Genomic DNA, 14,407 nt, shown 5'->3' with positions numbered 1-14,407 from the left:
GCAGTAAAAAAAGTGAATTTAGATTATAAAACATTATAATCCTATATTAGTGCTCCAGTTTCTAAAAGCAGTAACACTGTAATGAGCATTCTAGTAGGACTGAAAAGCACATAAAGAATATATCATACCAGAATATTACCTTATTCTCATTTTTCTTCTTTGGAAAACCTATGCACATTTTCCAAATTTTTTTATTCCTGACAGTCTAAACAGTTAAACAATGAGATGTGTTAACACCAGAAGACTAGGATTATCTTAGGGTTTCTTTAGTGTACATTCACGCATATGATGAGAGATGAGTATCAACAGAGAAGTAATGCTCAGATGAAGTGACTAAGTTATCATATAATCATATTGTTCTACTGAACAACTTCTCAAATTACAAAAATGAGAAAAAAATGTACTGGTATCTTTGGGTATAGAGCAATGACAATAATTGCAAAGGCTTCACTAAGGCTGTATTAATCAGTACAGTAGATACATACCAAGGGCAAAAGCCTGTCACTCAATTTTTGATAGTATTATCTCTGTTAGTTGGATCAAAGTTATCTTGATGAATTACAGAATACTTAAATCACAAGGCTGTACCTCTGCAAACTCATACAATATTTTAATGTAAATTAGCCATATATATGTAAGAAGTGACAAAGAGTGTTATGTCTCTTACAAAACCCAGATCTCGGAAGTAGGCAATGCTACAAGAGCAAAGTCTTGCTTTTTTTTCATTGAAAATACATTTTTAACACTGTTGTGGATAAAATCACAGAAACATAAATGAGCAATAGATTAAAGATTTGGAGACCAGAAGGCAAAAAACAAAAAACCCCACAATTTGGCTTTAAACAAAATACCCAAGATAATTGCTGATGGTTTATTTATGATTTCATACATTCCCAGCTAACAATACTGGCATCCACTGATCCAAATTGGGTAAATTGTCCTACACAACCTACCCTGATATTCCACCAGCAGATTGCTATCACTGCCACTACCACCAGCATTTCTTCCAGCTACATCCATTTCTTTTTCCCCATTTACATTTCATAACTTAATTCCTTCAAAGTACCACTGCCTAAGTTTTCGTGACTACAGACGATTTATTTCCCTTACAAATACAGTATTTTATCCTTAAGTCTTGATGTTACTTAACTATCAGTACAAAATTAGCTAGGTCAGGACCTAAATTCAAACCTAGCATATGGTCAATGAAAATATCATGCTAGATTTTTAGCTGTTTCCACAGATTCTGTTGCCTATATAGATGTTTGTCTGTTATTCAGAAGCACACATGCTGTGTGGATCAAGAATTTTAAAGTGTAAATTTTCACCAAAATTGTGTTGACCATAAACTTTAATACTGTTTTAATCAAAACCACTAGGACTATGTACATACATAATGATTCAGTATTTGTCACAGATTTTCTCATAGAGGTTGTTAAAACTTCTTCCATAACAGCAACTGTAACAAAATATCAGAGACAACAGCAAAGGAACTACTGTAAATTTGCCACTTGCTGCTTAATAAACGCTATAAATATGGGTAAGAGGAGAACAATTCTTAATTAGTATCACATTATAATAGCTAGGACATTACAGTAATAATATACAGGTTTGAGTTAACAGAAGAACCACCTACAGAGTATCTGTACAATTTACAAAAAAGATAAGTAGATTATATCGTTACTTTCTATGGGATCCAACATCTTAAACTGGTTTAAGCACCCCCAAACTATTTCAGCAGCAATGGCAGAAAATTTAAGTATTGTACTATAGGTGCACTGTAGGTGTATAGAGAAAAAGAGGGAGATTTAGCAGCAGCATGTGATTGTTTTACCACAGAAACTTAGGGACTTTCCTGCTCTCCCCAGTTTCTTCCGCCCAGGCTTCAAACAATTTCATTGACCTTCCTACTCCCAGTCTTCTTAAAACCTGATGCCATTCTAAGCCAAAGGAATATCAGCAGATGGCAAAAAGAAGTCAAGGCTGGTCCAGTACTTGCAACTCAGTATCTCCTGGACTCAAGTTAGCCTCCGCAGAAAAGCTAAGATTAATATTATTTATATATAGGTATGTAACATTTCTAGATCGTTCTGAATATTTATGTTCTTTCTGTAAACTTTTTCATTTAGTTTTTCTTTCATTTTAGAAAGAAAACTTTCCTTTCCTTTACTCCGAATCAGAACGATATACATTTTTAAAATTTCTTTGTGATGAGAATTTACTGCAGTAATCTAAAATCTGTGAAAAGATGGGACCTATTTATCTGCTTTACAGGCAAATACATTCTAGATCTCTCTCAAAGACTGTACTCTGACATAAATTTGATAGTGTAATTACCACCAGAAAGAATCATTTCTATTCGTACAAAAGCATGTGAAGAGGACATTTGATGCACACCAGACTGTTGTTCTTTGATCCACAAAACATTTTGCTTACTATTTCAGATGAGAGCTTTTGAAGGACTGACTCAGTTCTCTCAGCTGTGTAAACAGTTACCAACTATTTAACCCCAGAGAGCTGGGCAATATGTCAACTATCCTCTTCAACTATCCTCTGTTCCACATCAAATATAACCAACACTAATGGTAAAGGCAACTGCAGGATTACAAAATACATTACAGTTACTTATTTTGTATCCAACAAACAAAATCCAGAAACAGATGTAATTACCTATATAAAACTTTTAACTGTTGATCAATCTCTTGAAGCTTAGACCAGTACCCACTTGCAAGCTTTCGGTATTCATTAATAACTAAGGCCTTCAAATCAGGATAGGGGCATTCCAGAGACAGTAGTGCTGAAGGAACTTCAAGGAAAAGTCCTTCTTCCTCTTCAAAAGAATGCACTAATACCTGTGATGAAAAAAACGCTACTGAGCAGAGTACTCTGCATTATATTTTCTCTCTGCAAAATTACCAATTAAACATATAAGAAAAGCTTACTTTTGTTATATAGTCTTCAAGCTCTTTTTCCAAAGCCAGACTTTCAAGGATAAGGAATTCCAAAATTGCCTTCTGTTGCTTCTTCACAAATTCGATCTATTTCATGAAATATGTTACTGTTACTACTTTATTTTTTTACAGTATGAAAGCTCTTATTCAGAAACAAAAACCCTGATTTCCAGTTCTATACTGCTATGCTTTTACAGATTTTAGTGAAGCAGATTTACACTACAGCAAGTACAGAGATTACTGGATACTCTGAATGTGAGTTATCGCCTCAAAATATTACATAAAAATACATGAAAACGCTAAAAATACGGTGATAATAAATTGTAAAAATAAAGTTAAAATACCAACCTGCTGTAACACCTCAACCGGATCGATCTTAGATTTCAGACAAGATCCTTCTGAAAGGTAACGCTGCACTTCAGACAGCCTGAATTTCAAACGCTCTTTTAGTTGCCAGACAGGAACTACAGTATCTCTTTGGTATGTATCCCGCTCCTTCGATAATTTATGTTCTACATCCAAATGAAACACAAAGCTTTCTCAAACACACAAAATATTACACAGCACTGTGCTTTCTAAACCTAAATCTGTCAGGCCACAGATTTAAAAACTCAAATAATTAAGATAATTTTGACTACAATACATAATCAAGAAATGAATACAAAATTCTCACCCAAGTCCCTCATATCCAAAAAAAAGTTGTGCTTATGGCTTTCCTCATCAAGAAAAGTCTTCATTTCTGCTTCTGCTTTTTGCCTGAAAGGTATGAATATGAGTTTTACAGAAGCTTTAATTTCTTATTCATTAAGTTTTCAAGAATGATAAGCCTCAAATACTCTACTAACTAAGTAAAAAGGGGGATTTTTTTGCCTGGGAAGGTATGAAGTGCAGACTTGAACACGAAGGCAGTATGGAAGCCAACCTCTGAGCTCATTAAGATTAAAGGTGATATCACTGACCTGCTGTACATACAATACACAAGCTAATAGACAAGAACACTATTAATGTTCCCAGTTATAAGCGTGAACTCAATATGCACATCTAGAGACAGACTCTGAAGGAATGAAAAAGCATCTGAATACTTCTGATACTCTTACAAATAAATGCTTTTGAGATGTTGGTAGGTCAACTAAACAGCTATGTTTAGATCATCATGCAGAGGTACATACAGAACAAGCATCAACTCCATTCTTCTCACTACCCTTTATGTCTTGTCATGTAAACGTTCCCTTTCAATGTAGATCACAAGGTTTCACGCCCTGCACAAAAAATTATCTTCGGTTCAGGTATTTTAATATTTTCCTCTTAATGTCACTTGAATCAAGTGTGCCACACCAGAATCTCTGTCTACTGAAGTGTTTCTTTAACAATGACTAATCAAGATTCCTCAGCTCTTACCTGTTCTCACTCAGCCTTTTATGCTCTTGCCACCATACTTGCCGATGCTGTTTCAGTAGCATTTGCTCTTTGTTAATTTTTGAAACTTGCTCAATTTTTTTAATCTGCAGGAAAAAAATACACCTTTTTGTATCAATACAATATTTTGAATCTGTTTAATAGCCTCATCAAATGCCCTCATCTAGAAACTTTTAAATTACAGAATGGTGAACCTTTTTTCAAAACTGTGTTTTTCTAAAGAACAGGTTCAAATGTAACCAATTTTCATGGGGAAAAAAACCTATTCTGTTTCAAATCACAATTAAATTAGAGGAGAAAGTGAAAAAAATGCATCATTTGCTTCTTTCCTTTTTTTCTCCTTTTCTTTCCCATCCCTATTTCACAGGAGGTGAAAGGGGGAAGATGAGCAGGAGAAAGAAAAATACACTTTCTTACAGGTAGGAATATAAAAGAGTGAAACTCTGTCTTTCAAGAAGAAGAATTTCAAAAACCGATTACTAAAAAAGATAGCTTTTTCAAAATTTATCCAATTAAAGATGCTCTGAAACTGTCCGAGAGCTTCATAAAAACATTGCTTCCAACTTCAGGTAAAATAGAAGGTAGATGAATTACTGCTTGAACTAGAGGAAAATCCATCAGGGAAAGGCTGATGAAGTGGTAGCCAGATGACTCTGGCCAACCAGCAATGAAGGAAAAAGGATCAGAAGTCATCTGTGGCTGTCAGAAGCCCCTGAGACAGACAAGTCAGTTATCTCTCATCCTCCTGCCACCATGACTTTCTCCTGGCCTCTCAGTGGATACTCTGAACAAAGCAGCATTTCAGTTTAGAATTGGCTCCTTTCCCACTCCTTCTCTTTTTGCTGCCTTGCCACCATCTTCCTCCACAACACTTGACCTCATCCCTGCCCCAGCCAAATTTTTATAGCTGCAAAACCCCTTCTGATTCCAGAGGCTCCCACAGTTCACATCCCTCTTCTTTTTTTTTCTCCCTTCATGCAGACACATTATTCTACTGCAGGATGGTAGCAAGACAATAAAAAAAAAATTTGGAAACTCTTGCCCTAGCTCATAACAGGAAAAATGATAAAGATCTCGCTCCACATCTAGTTCAGGAAAGAAATGATGCTCTGAGTCAAAAATGCTGGTTTCCTACTCGCCTCAGGTGGAAGTAATCTGCTCTGCTTAAAATGCTTAGTTAACATTCTTGTCTGGTGAAAGCTGGACAAAACCACACATCACCCACTCTGCGTTCCCCTGCATAAAACCACAGAGCACAAACCCCTACGGATCCATCCCCCAGCTGGGCAGCGATACCAGTCCGTTCTCAGAGAGGAAAGTTGTAGAACTTTTCTTTGCTGCGCTCACGCACAGGTAAGCAAGAATCCCACTTCTTGAATCACAGCCTCTCATTCACCCACCAATAAAGCTAAAATCTTACTTTAAAACAAAATACCTAAAATTTTGAAACACGAAACATCTCTCAAATGAATCTGAGTTTAATATATCTGGTTTCTAGATAGTCACATAAGGAAGAACCACAACTAGAATGTGGTTAACCCACGGCACTTCGGCAGCAAACCTGCTTTCAGCAGTATTATTTGGGTAAGAAGTTGCAAAAGATGCTGTGCAGAGATTATGTCACTGTGAATGAGAAAAAAGGTGTTTATAGGAAGCTGCATATGTGGCTGTACTATAAGAGAGTTTGAAAACAACTGTTTTAAGCTTTCAATCAGTACGTTACAATGCTTTTGCAGCAAAGATCATGTCTCCTTATTTTTATTGCTTACGTATTTTCATGTTTTAAGTTATTTATAGCTTCTTCATGATTACCATTAGGTGCTTAAACCCAGACTTCAGCAAACAGAATACTGTATTTAAAGTAATCTGAAAATACATACATCTTTAAATCAATTCTAAAGAAACAAAAGTTGAAGTAGATATGTACATGAAGTTTAATATGCTCTTGAAATTATTTTATAGCAACAGCAATGACATTTATGTATGACTGCTGCAATATTAGCTTTGTTTCCATATATGCTGTATTTTTCTTTTTTAAATGGTCAACAACTGGTTATCATTTGCTGTTTTGGTTCTACCTCAACGGAGGAGTAATCCAGCACTTCAAAATTTGGATAGCCTGAATCAGCAACAAAAAAGTGGTAGGTGGGAACACATTCTATTCTCTGTGGAGCTTTCAGCATATATATTTTACTACCTACTCAGTTGGAAAACATTGAAAATGTGAAATATCAAAAGATAGATGACGAAAAATTAGTTTAAAGCTTGAATGAGTTCAGTAATTTTGTACTGCAAATCTATGAATTCTGCCAGAGTTTTTGATATATTATACTTACATGCATTAAAGGAAGCAATACTATAAAGTATATATGTTTTTTCTCTCATTCACTGTCACCGTTTTCTATTTTAAATACAAAGACAGGGGGTGCATGAGCAACCCCCTTTGCTGTTGCAAGGCCTTCTGGACAGTAGTCTGTAACTTACTTATGCTTGTTGGTACTGTACATATTCCATTTACTAAGATTTAAGAAACAGCATCAGAACAAAAAGAAAATTGTATTATGTTGCTAACCAATGTATTTAATCTAATAACTTCTGTTCAAAGAACTAAATGTTTTATACATGTCAAAGACATCATCTGATCAGGTCCCTTAGTCATCTACACAAGAAAACTTTAGTCACTGCATTTTGCAGTTTCTATACTCTTCAGCATAGTCTTTCATCCCAAAAGCCATCCACAAATTGCAACTGTTCAGAGGAATGGCCAAGGACTGGTGAGATAATAAATTGCCATGTTAGCACAGGTTAAGCATACCAAGCTGTGTTATCCTTATGCTGGATTTGCAGTTTTCTGAAACGGCATTCAAATAATGTTACTGCTGGAGGGGTCTGTGTCAAATCGGTAATTTTTTTCCTCTTCTGTTTTGTTTCTCAGCCTAAAGGAACTCCCTCAGCTGAATGTCTATCAGTGTCAATTTCTCCAGAAATCACTTCCTCCTGTGAATTCCACTTACTTTTTTTAAACACGTGACACTCATCAGTGAAACAAGTTACACACTCAAAGCAGTTCCATTCTCACAAGGAGTTACCCTCCACAGCGTTACTAACCAAAGTTTTACACTATTTCCACACAAATGAAAAGGAAAACATACAGAGCCAGTCACACACACTCCAGAGAGGTTGGAGACTTCTTAGACATCTGCATTTGTGGCAGTTTGACATATACTTTCCTTCAAAGAAAGCACAATTTTTTAAAGGGACGCTCTTAAAAATATAAATCTAAAGAATGCTTCTGGACATCCACAGCTAAACCCAAGACCTGTTTATTCCTAACCACCTTCGCTTGCCAACCCTGCCCCAGCTGGTTGCAATACACAAGTACTTACGCACAACCCAGTGTAAAAGAACATTTATGTCTTGGCTGTCCCATTAAAAACCAGAAGTGCAACACTTCAAATTATGTTGTGGCTTAATAAACATAGCATGATGATAAGCTGTATGGAAAAAACCTAAACTCATAAATAGGCTTCAAAGAATTTCTCTTCTCAAGAGATTAACATGTTGAGATTAAAATACGTTATTTTCTGCTCATTGAAAAATCCTAAGCAAACTTTTTAATGTACAGCTGGATGGAAGTGAAGATGAGCCGCAGTCTTCTCATATATTTGGGTTTGCTGTTTAAGGAGCTTGTTCACAAAAATATTCTGTGTTGTTTTGTAGGTAAAGTTGGAAGCAATCAGAACTACCTGCTCAAAATGGCACATATTTTTTTAAAAAACTAATAAAAATAATAATAATAAAAAATCATCAGCTCTCCAATGTTGTATGCAACTGAGACTGACAAGTCAGGCAATACCGTAATTCACAGAGAACACACAAGGACGCGAGATACAAAGATACTCAAGCACATCATCTTTTAAAAGCTACCCCAATTTAACCAGACTGGTTTTACCCAATGAGGTCTGGCTGCTATCAAAGCCACTGTGATTTCCCCAATACTGTAGGTCTCTGAACTCACACTACCTAGCTTGATTGCTAATTACATGGTGATGCACAGTGGCTGGCCAATGTACTGGAACCTGCAATGCAACCAAGTCTCAGCAGCCAGCTCAGGTCTACAAGCGCTGACATCATCCCAGTTGCAGACGTGTGCCACAAAGGCACTGGAACGCCTCCACGCTGAGGTCCAGCAGCTAAATAAGTCACATGAAAGCTAAGCTGTTTCTCAAAAAGAGGTACCTCTGGATGCAGAAGAGCTGTGTTTGTGCAGCACTGAAGTTCCACCTGACTTTTGGAAATCCTCACTTCCTATATTTTTTTTGTTTTGTTCTGGATGAACCCCCGCTTCCCATTTATCCTTGTAAATTCTTCATTACCCCCATAGTTTGAACGGTTTATGTAATGAGTCTGGTTGTATTTCCTCAAAGCACTCAAATACAAACTTTTCCTGTCTTTTTGGGAAGCAGATCCCACACATATTTTGCATCTCTGATTCAAAGAAATTCCACACTTTGACATTAACGTGTCCAAATCACAATATGGCTGACTGTGATAGACTCTCATCTTTTGGTCCCCTTTGCTAAACACTGTTACAGCAATTTATCCCTACCTGTTCTCAGATTCCTTGGGGCAGTGAAAAGAAATATGATCACTGAATTTTAACATCATTCACATTACAAATAATATAAAAATCGTACCTTTAATTGAATTTTTGCAGATGCCAGCTTTTCTTCTGCAGCAAGTTCACGTAGATGTTTGTAGTCAACAGGTTTATACTTCTGGCTGCAAAGACCATTCCTCATAGGAAACACCAGATTTCCTAGTTATCACATAAAACACATACAGTCATTTCAAATAGTGGAGAAATATTTTAAGTGTGAGTCATAAAATGAAAGTATTATGGATAGAAATTAGAAACAGTGTATTTTAAGCATTTTAAGCATTAGAAGTTTCCGTAACAAAGAAATTGTGTGTTGGTGAATAAGAATTTGAAACAAACGTAAGCTAGTACAAATCATATAAGAAACATTAATCATGTGTCTATTTAAAAAGTTTATATTAAATAGGTTTTTTATATGGAAACTTAAAGAATAATTCACTTCAAACTGAGTTTACTGGAATTTTAGTAATTTCTAATACAGAAATACATAAGTTGTAATATATGCATTCTTATTTCACAAATTGGAAAATTACCTCAGTATATATTGTATTCTATAGATTGAGCAAAAGAAGTAATTTTTTTCTAAAAGGTATATAAGCTACTAATTATATGTAAACAGAATGAGTTGCAGCTACATTTCCCATTGAATCTCCAGCCATAGGAACAGCGTAATTGATCTGTTAAACTTCTGTCGGCCCCCAATGTACATCCTCATAAAGAGAGAAAGGCACTAAGTTGCAAGGGAAACATCACACTTGGTGTCTGCTGCCAGCAGTAGGGATTATAATGTCCGCTTTCTGCAGTCCTATCATCAGTATTTGAAAGATCGTGACAGTATTGAAAGACTGTTGTCCAAACAAACCCCGAGGAAGCAGGTTTCCTGAAGAAGCATTTGATGTCAATAAAGATTTAACCAAGCTGGTCTTTCACCACACAGTGAAGATAAACTTCATAAAAGGATCATTGCAAGTTCTTTGAGAGATTGTCATATTCCCCAAACAAGTTACTTCGAGTTTACCAGAGGAGTCCTTTGGGCTTACGTTCAAGTTCCTAAATCCACAACCTTTCTCTTCCCCTTCACCAACTTCCTGAAAATGATAACTTCCACCATTACATGGCCACTTTAACCATAAACATTACATATACACATACACTTAAAACTCAGTGAGCCAAGGACTGAGAACACCAACAGCTGTATCAGAATGAATCCAGAAAACCAAGCCTGTAAATCCTATCTGAACAAGATTTGTCAAGACAAAAAGAGAAACACTCTCAAGGTAACCTCAGATACATAGCTGCCTAATATTAATTAACCTTTTTTCCTAGCTTATTGGCCTGCGCCAGACTCCCATCAAAAGAGAATCTCATCTTTCTTCCCCTGTAATCACCATCCACAGTTTCCACAGGCAATCCCTTGCAGTTGCCACTGCCTGAACTTGAGAGGATACACCAGCTACCTAGAGGAAGGCTTCCTACTTTCCTCCTACTTGTTAATCCTGCTTTTTTTGGCCACTCATTTTTTCAACACGCAAATTATTCCACCAAATCAGCGTAATGCTAACCAGGTTATAGCTTGGATCTTGTGTTATGACTACTTTTTTATTCTCTACATACCTTACACAAAAAATGTTCTGTAGTTTGATCCACTAATTTCTTCCATTTGATCCCCTCTATGAGCTTAGTATGAATAATCTCCTTTCTCCCAGTTTTTACACTTTCAGGTGGCTTTGTTCATCTGTGTGCTTTTAGTCCCATCAATCCAAATTTAAAGTTCCCATCCCTAAGTCAGCAAGATTTTATGTGAACATTTTTTTCCTTCTTTTTGAGATTTCTTACAACAGAGATCATGGAATGTAATTCCATATTTATTTTTATTACAAGCAGAGATCACGGAATGTAATTCCACGTTCAAAGCAGTAAAAGCTCTGTTGCCAAACCCTCTGAAAAAGCTGCTCATTCAGTTCTTCCTCCTAAGCCTATTACTCCTTCATTACTGCTCCCAAAGGCTTGCAATCGCTTCTGGTCCGCTAGGAGTCATTTCAGGCAGCAACATCAATGTCCACACACATGAGCAGCAGGGCGCAGCAGGAGCTTCAGAGCAATGCCATAACATTTTTAATTCAGGCTCCCTGCAGGCAGAGGCCTGGGAGGTATGTTAGCAGATGCATCTTGTCTTATTCATTAGAAAAGAATCAGGAACTGTTACTAGTACTACTAAATGACGTTAACTATTGCTAGAAGCCATTAATTACAGCTTCTCGGCATGGTGCTTGTGAACCTCATGATCTTCAAAAAGCATGACAGCGTGATGCTCCAGCATTAGAGATCCTCAGTTAATTCCAGGATAGCATACTATCATGCAGGTAAGTGTCAGAACACAGGTGGGATACTGTCATCTTCCAGAGGAGACAAAGATCTAAGCCTCTCCCAGCAGCACCTGTTGCAGCTGCTCCAGAGACCTCTGTACAGACCTAGTGTCAATGGTTTTAGAAGCATTCTACATGCAACCTACACCATGTCAATGCATGCATTCACAAAGTCCTCATGCTACAGTCAGCTTTTAGCCATGCCATTCTTAACTTCTGATTCCTGATCTGAAGGAGTTCCTAAATCATTTCACTAACATGGATACCTCACACCACTTGTTCTGAATGGTGGCACAGGTATCCAGGGGTAGCAACCCTATCTGGGTATGGCACTGAAAATTGCAATATCTGACAGGTTTTCTTTGGTCTATGTCAGCACTGTAATTTCCTTAAACTATTCAGTGAAATTAGTTTGTTGTATCTGTTTGACAGCTCTCACTCACCACTGGCTTTTGAAACCCTGCTTTCACTATGCCAGCTTTATTCCCCAGTACAGTGTAGTAAGGATAAGACATACGATCAAAAACCAAATCCATTTAATGTTTTTTGCACCCTTTCTTTCTCACATTATAAAATGAGAGAAGAGGGTTGACAACAAAAAGCATGGAAACACAGGATGAAAAATGCAGAAGTGTATACTGATGTACAAAAAGCAGTAACACACACAGTGCAGAAACAACCGGGAGAATGAACCACCTCACTTAATGAATAGATGGAGAGAATAAGGAATGCTTTAAAGTAACGGGAAGAAGCACTATTTTTCTTTGGCTGGGATGTCTTAATCTGTTCTAACCACAGAAAAATGTAACGGAGACCAGTGAATAAGCAGAGATAATCCATTTACTTAAAAAGGTTAAACTTGGTCGTACCTAGATAAAAAAAGAGTAGTTATTATGTTGGGTTTCTAAACAAAAAAAAGTTTGCGGCAACATTTGGAAGCCTTAGAGTATTCTCTGGAAACCCCAAGTTTAATTTAGCAACATAATCTGATATTTTCTACATTCTTAAAACCCACTTTATATAAAGCATATAAATATACATAGATATATGCAGAACTACTGTGAGAGAAAGTAGGTACCTGAGGTACCTCCTCGGACAACTCATCTTCACCAAATTAATCATGTTCCTCACATTTAAGAAAAGAATGAGGAGGAGAACGAGGAGAGATAGGTTCAATTTCCAAAATTAACCCCCCAAAATTTAATTTTATCTTTGCTTTCAATATGTTTTTTTCCTTTAGCCTGTATATCTGAACCTTGCAAATCTCCGCTATTTATCCATTTCTTCTTCTACTGAGGATTTTACTCTGAGGATTTTTCTGAAGTCAATAGGGTCTATCCATGTGAAATTAATTCCAAAATCAGTCTTGTCATACAGGATGAAATTTTGTATTTAATAGGTAACGTACTTGATGTGTCTTATATTTTACAATGAAAATAAAATTTATTTATTTTTATATGTATGTATACACACACTAATGTATACATGAATAAAAATACAAACTACTAAAATTTTAGATTTTAGAATGGCTTTTCACAATTTTTCTATAACATATTTGCTAAAGTTTGAGATACAATTATAATGGTAAATGAAAATACTTGAACTTTTACCACAGTAAAGCTTTAGCGCACAGATCCTCAGTGACTACATAAACTAGGAGGCTTATCAGGATAAGGAATGGACCTTTTCTTTCCAACCTCTTTGACAGGTTCCTTTAGTAGTGAAACTTCCCATTAGGTATGATAGGAAGATTTTTTCCATTTACTGTTAACAACATAGTGGCTGGAAGCAATATATCTGACATATGGTTTTGCAGAGGGGTGCCACATAAAATGTTAAGGTAAATCCTGCAAAGCTACCCCATGACCTTCCTTCAAGTCTCCCCTAAGAATTTTCATTTGCCACATGCCTACAAAAAGTCTGACAACATGACTCCAGATGATGCCTCATCATGGAAAGACTTTTTCAAGTAAATCGCCAGGACAATCCCCAGTAGCAGTTCAGAATGGGGGATGAATGGATTGAAAGCAGCCCTGCAGAGAAGGACTTTGGGATCCTGGTGGATGAAAAACTGGGCATGAGCCAGCAACGTGTGCTTGCAGCCCAGAAAGGCAGTCATATCCTGGGCAGCATCAAAAGAAGAGTGGCCAGCAGGTCAAGGGAAGGCATTCTGCTCCCCCGGAGCCCTACATCCAGCTCTGGGGTCCCCGGTACAAGGAAGACACGGACCTGTCGGAGCGGGTCCAGAGGAGGCCACGGAGACGCTCAGAGAGCTGGAGCCCCTCTGCCGTAGAGACAGGCTGAGAGAGCTGGGCTTGTTCAGCCTGGGGAGGAGAAGGCTGTGGGGGAGACCTGACTGGGGCCTTTCAATATATAAAGGAGGATCATAAGAAAAACAGAGGAGTTTTTGCCAGGGCCTGTAGTGACAGGGCAAGAGGCAACATTTTTAAATTGAAAGAGGACAGATCTGGATTAGATATAAGGAAAAAATTATTTACCGTGAAGGTGGTGAGGCAGTGGGCCAGGCTGCCCAGAGCAGCTGTGGGTGCCCCGTCCCTGGCAGTGCTCCAGGCCAGGCTGGATGGGGCTGGGAGCAGCCTGCGCTGGGGGGGGCTGTCCCTGCCTGGGGCAGGAGGACTGGCGTTAAATAATCTTTAAGGTCCTTTCCAACCCAAACCAGATTCTATGATCAGAATGCTATAGCAGCTTCCATATGCAGCTATTTATTACACAGAGTATTTCATATGTAATTTTATTCTAGACTGTGATAAACAATTAAATTTGAACATGATAGCATACCTACCTACATCACTAATCCTTTGAGTTGTAAAGAACATTCCATGGTCCAGTTCACTCATTTTTATTTATTATTTATTTTTTATACCTGTTGAGAAACAAAACAGATGCTTTGAGAATACCAGCATTGTGGATGCAATCCAGAAACACACCCAAAAAATATCTACTGTTTTCTGAGGAGAGAGGGCACATCTCACTAAAAATGTAATTAGACAGAA

General features: G+C 37.3%; 1 protein-coding gene across 2 annotated transcripts in view; it reads right to left on the bottom strand.

Annotated features, from left to right (window-relative positions):
* The window catches only part of CCDC148 (coiled-coil domain containing 148), a 78,171-nt gene that overhangs the window by 45,197 nt on the left and 18,567 nt on the right, over positions 1 to 14,407 (bottom strand). For both annotated transcript variants that reach the window (XM_040604614.1, XM_040604615.1), the window contains exons 2-8: positions 14,197 to 14,277; positions 9,065 to 9,186; positions 4,350 to 4,453; positions 3,625 to 3,707; positions 3,300 to 3,463; positions 2,943 to 3,038; positions 2,671 to 2,852 (exon numbers count right to left, since the gene is read on the bottom strand). In XM_040604614.1, coding sequence (XP_040460548.1) covers positions 2,671 to 2,852; positions 2,943 to 3,038; positions 3,300 to 3,463; positions 3,625 to 3,707; positions 4,350 to 4,453; positions 9,065 to 9,186; positions 14,197 to 14,251 — 806 coding nt within the window. In that variant the 5' untranslated portion in view covers positions 14,252 to 14,277. The remainder of the gene's footprint in view (positions 1 to 2,670; positions 2,853 to 2,942; positions 3,039 to 3,299; positions 3,464 to 3,624; positions 3,708 to 4,349; positions 4,454 to 9,064; positions 9,187 to 14,196; positions 14,278 to 14,407) is intronic.

Source organism: Falco naumanni, chromosome 8, assembly GCF_017639655.2.
Source record: "Falco naumanni isolate bFalNau1 chromosome 8, bFalNau1.pat, whole genome shotgun sequence".
Classification (NCBI taxonomy): Eukaryota; Metazoa; Chordata; class Aves; order Falconiformes; family Falconidae; genus Falco; species Falco naumanni.
Note: the sequence above shows the minus strand (reverse complement) of the source record. Positions and strands in the feature narration are given on the sequence as shown.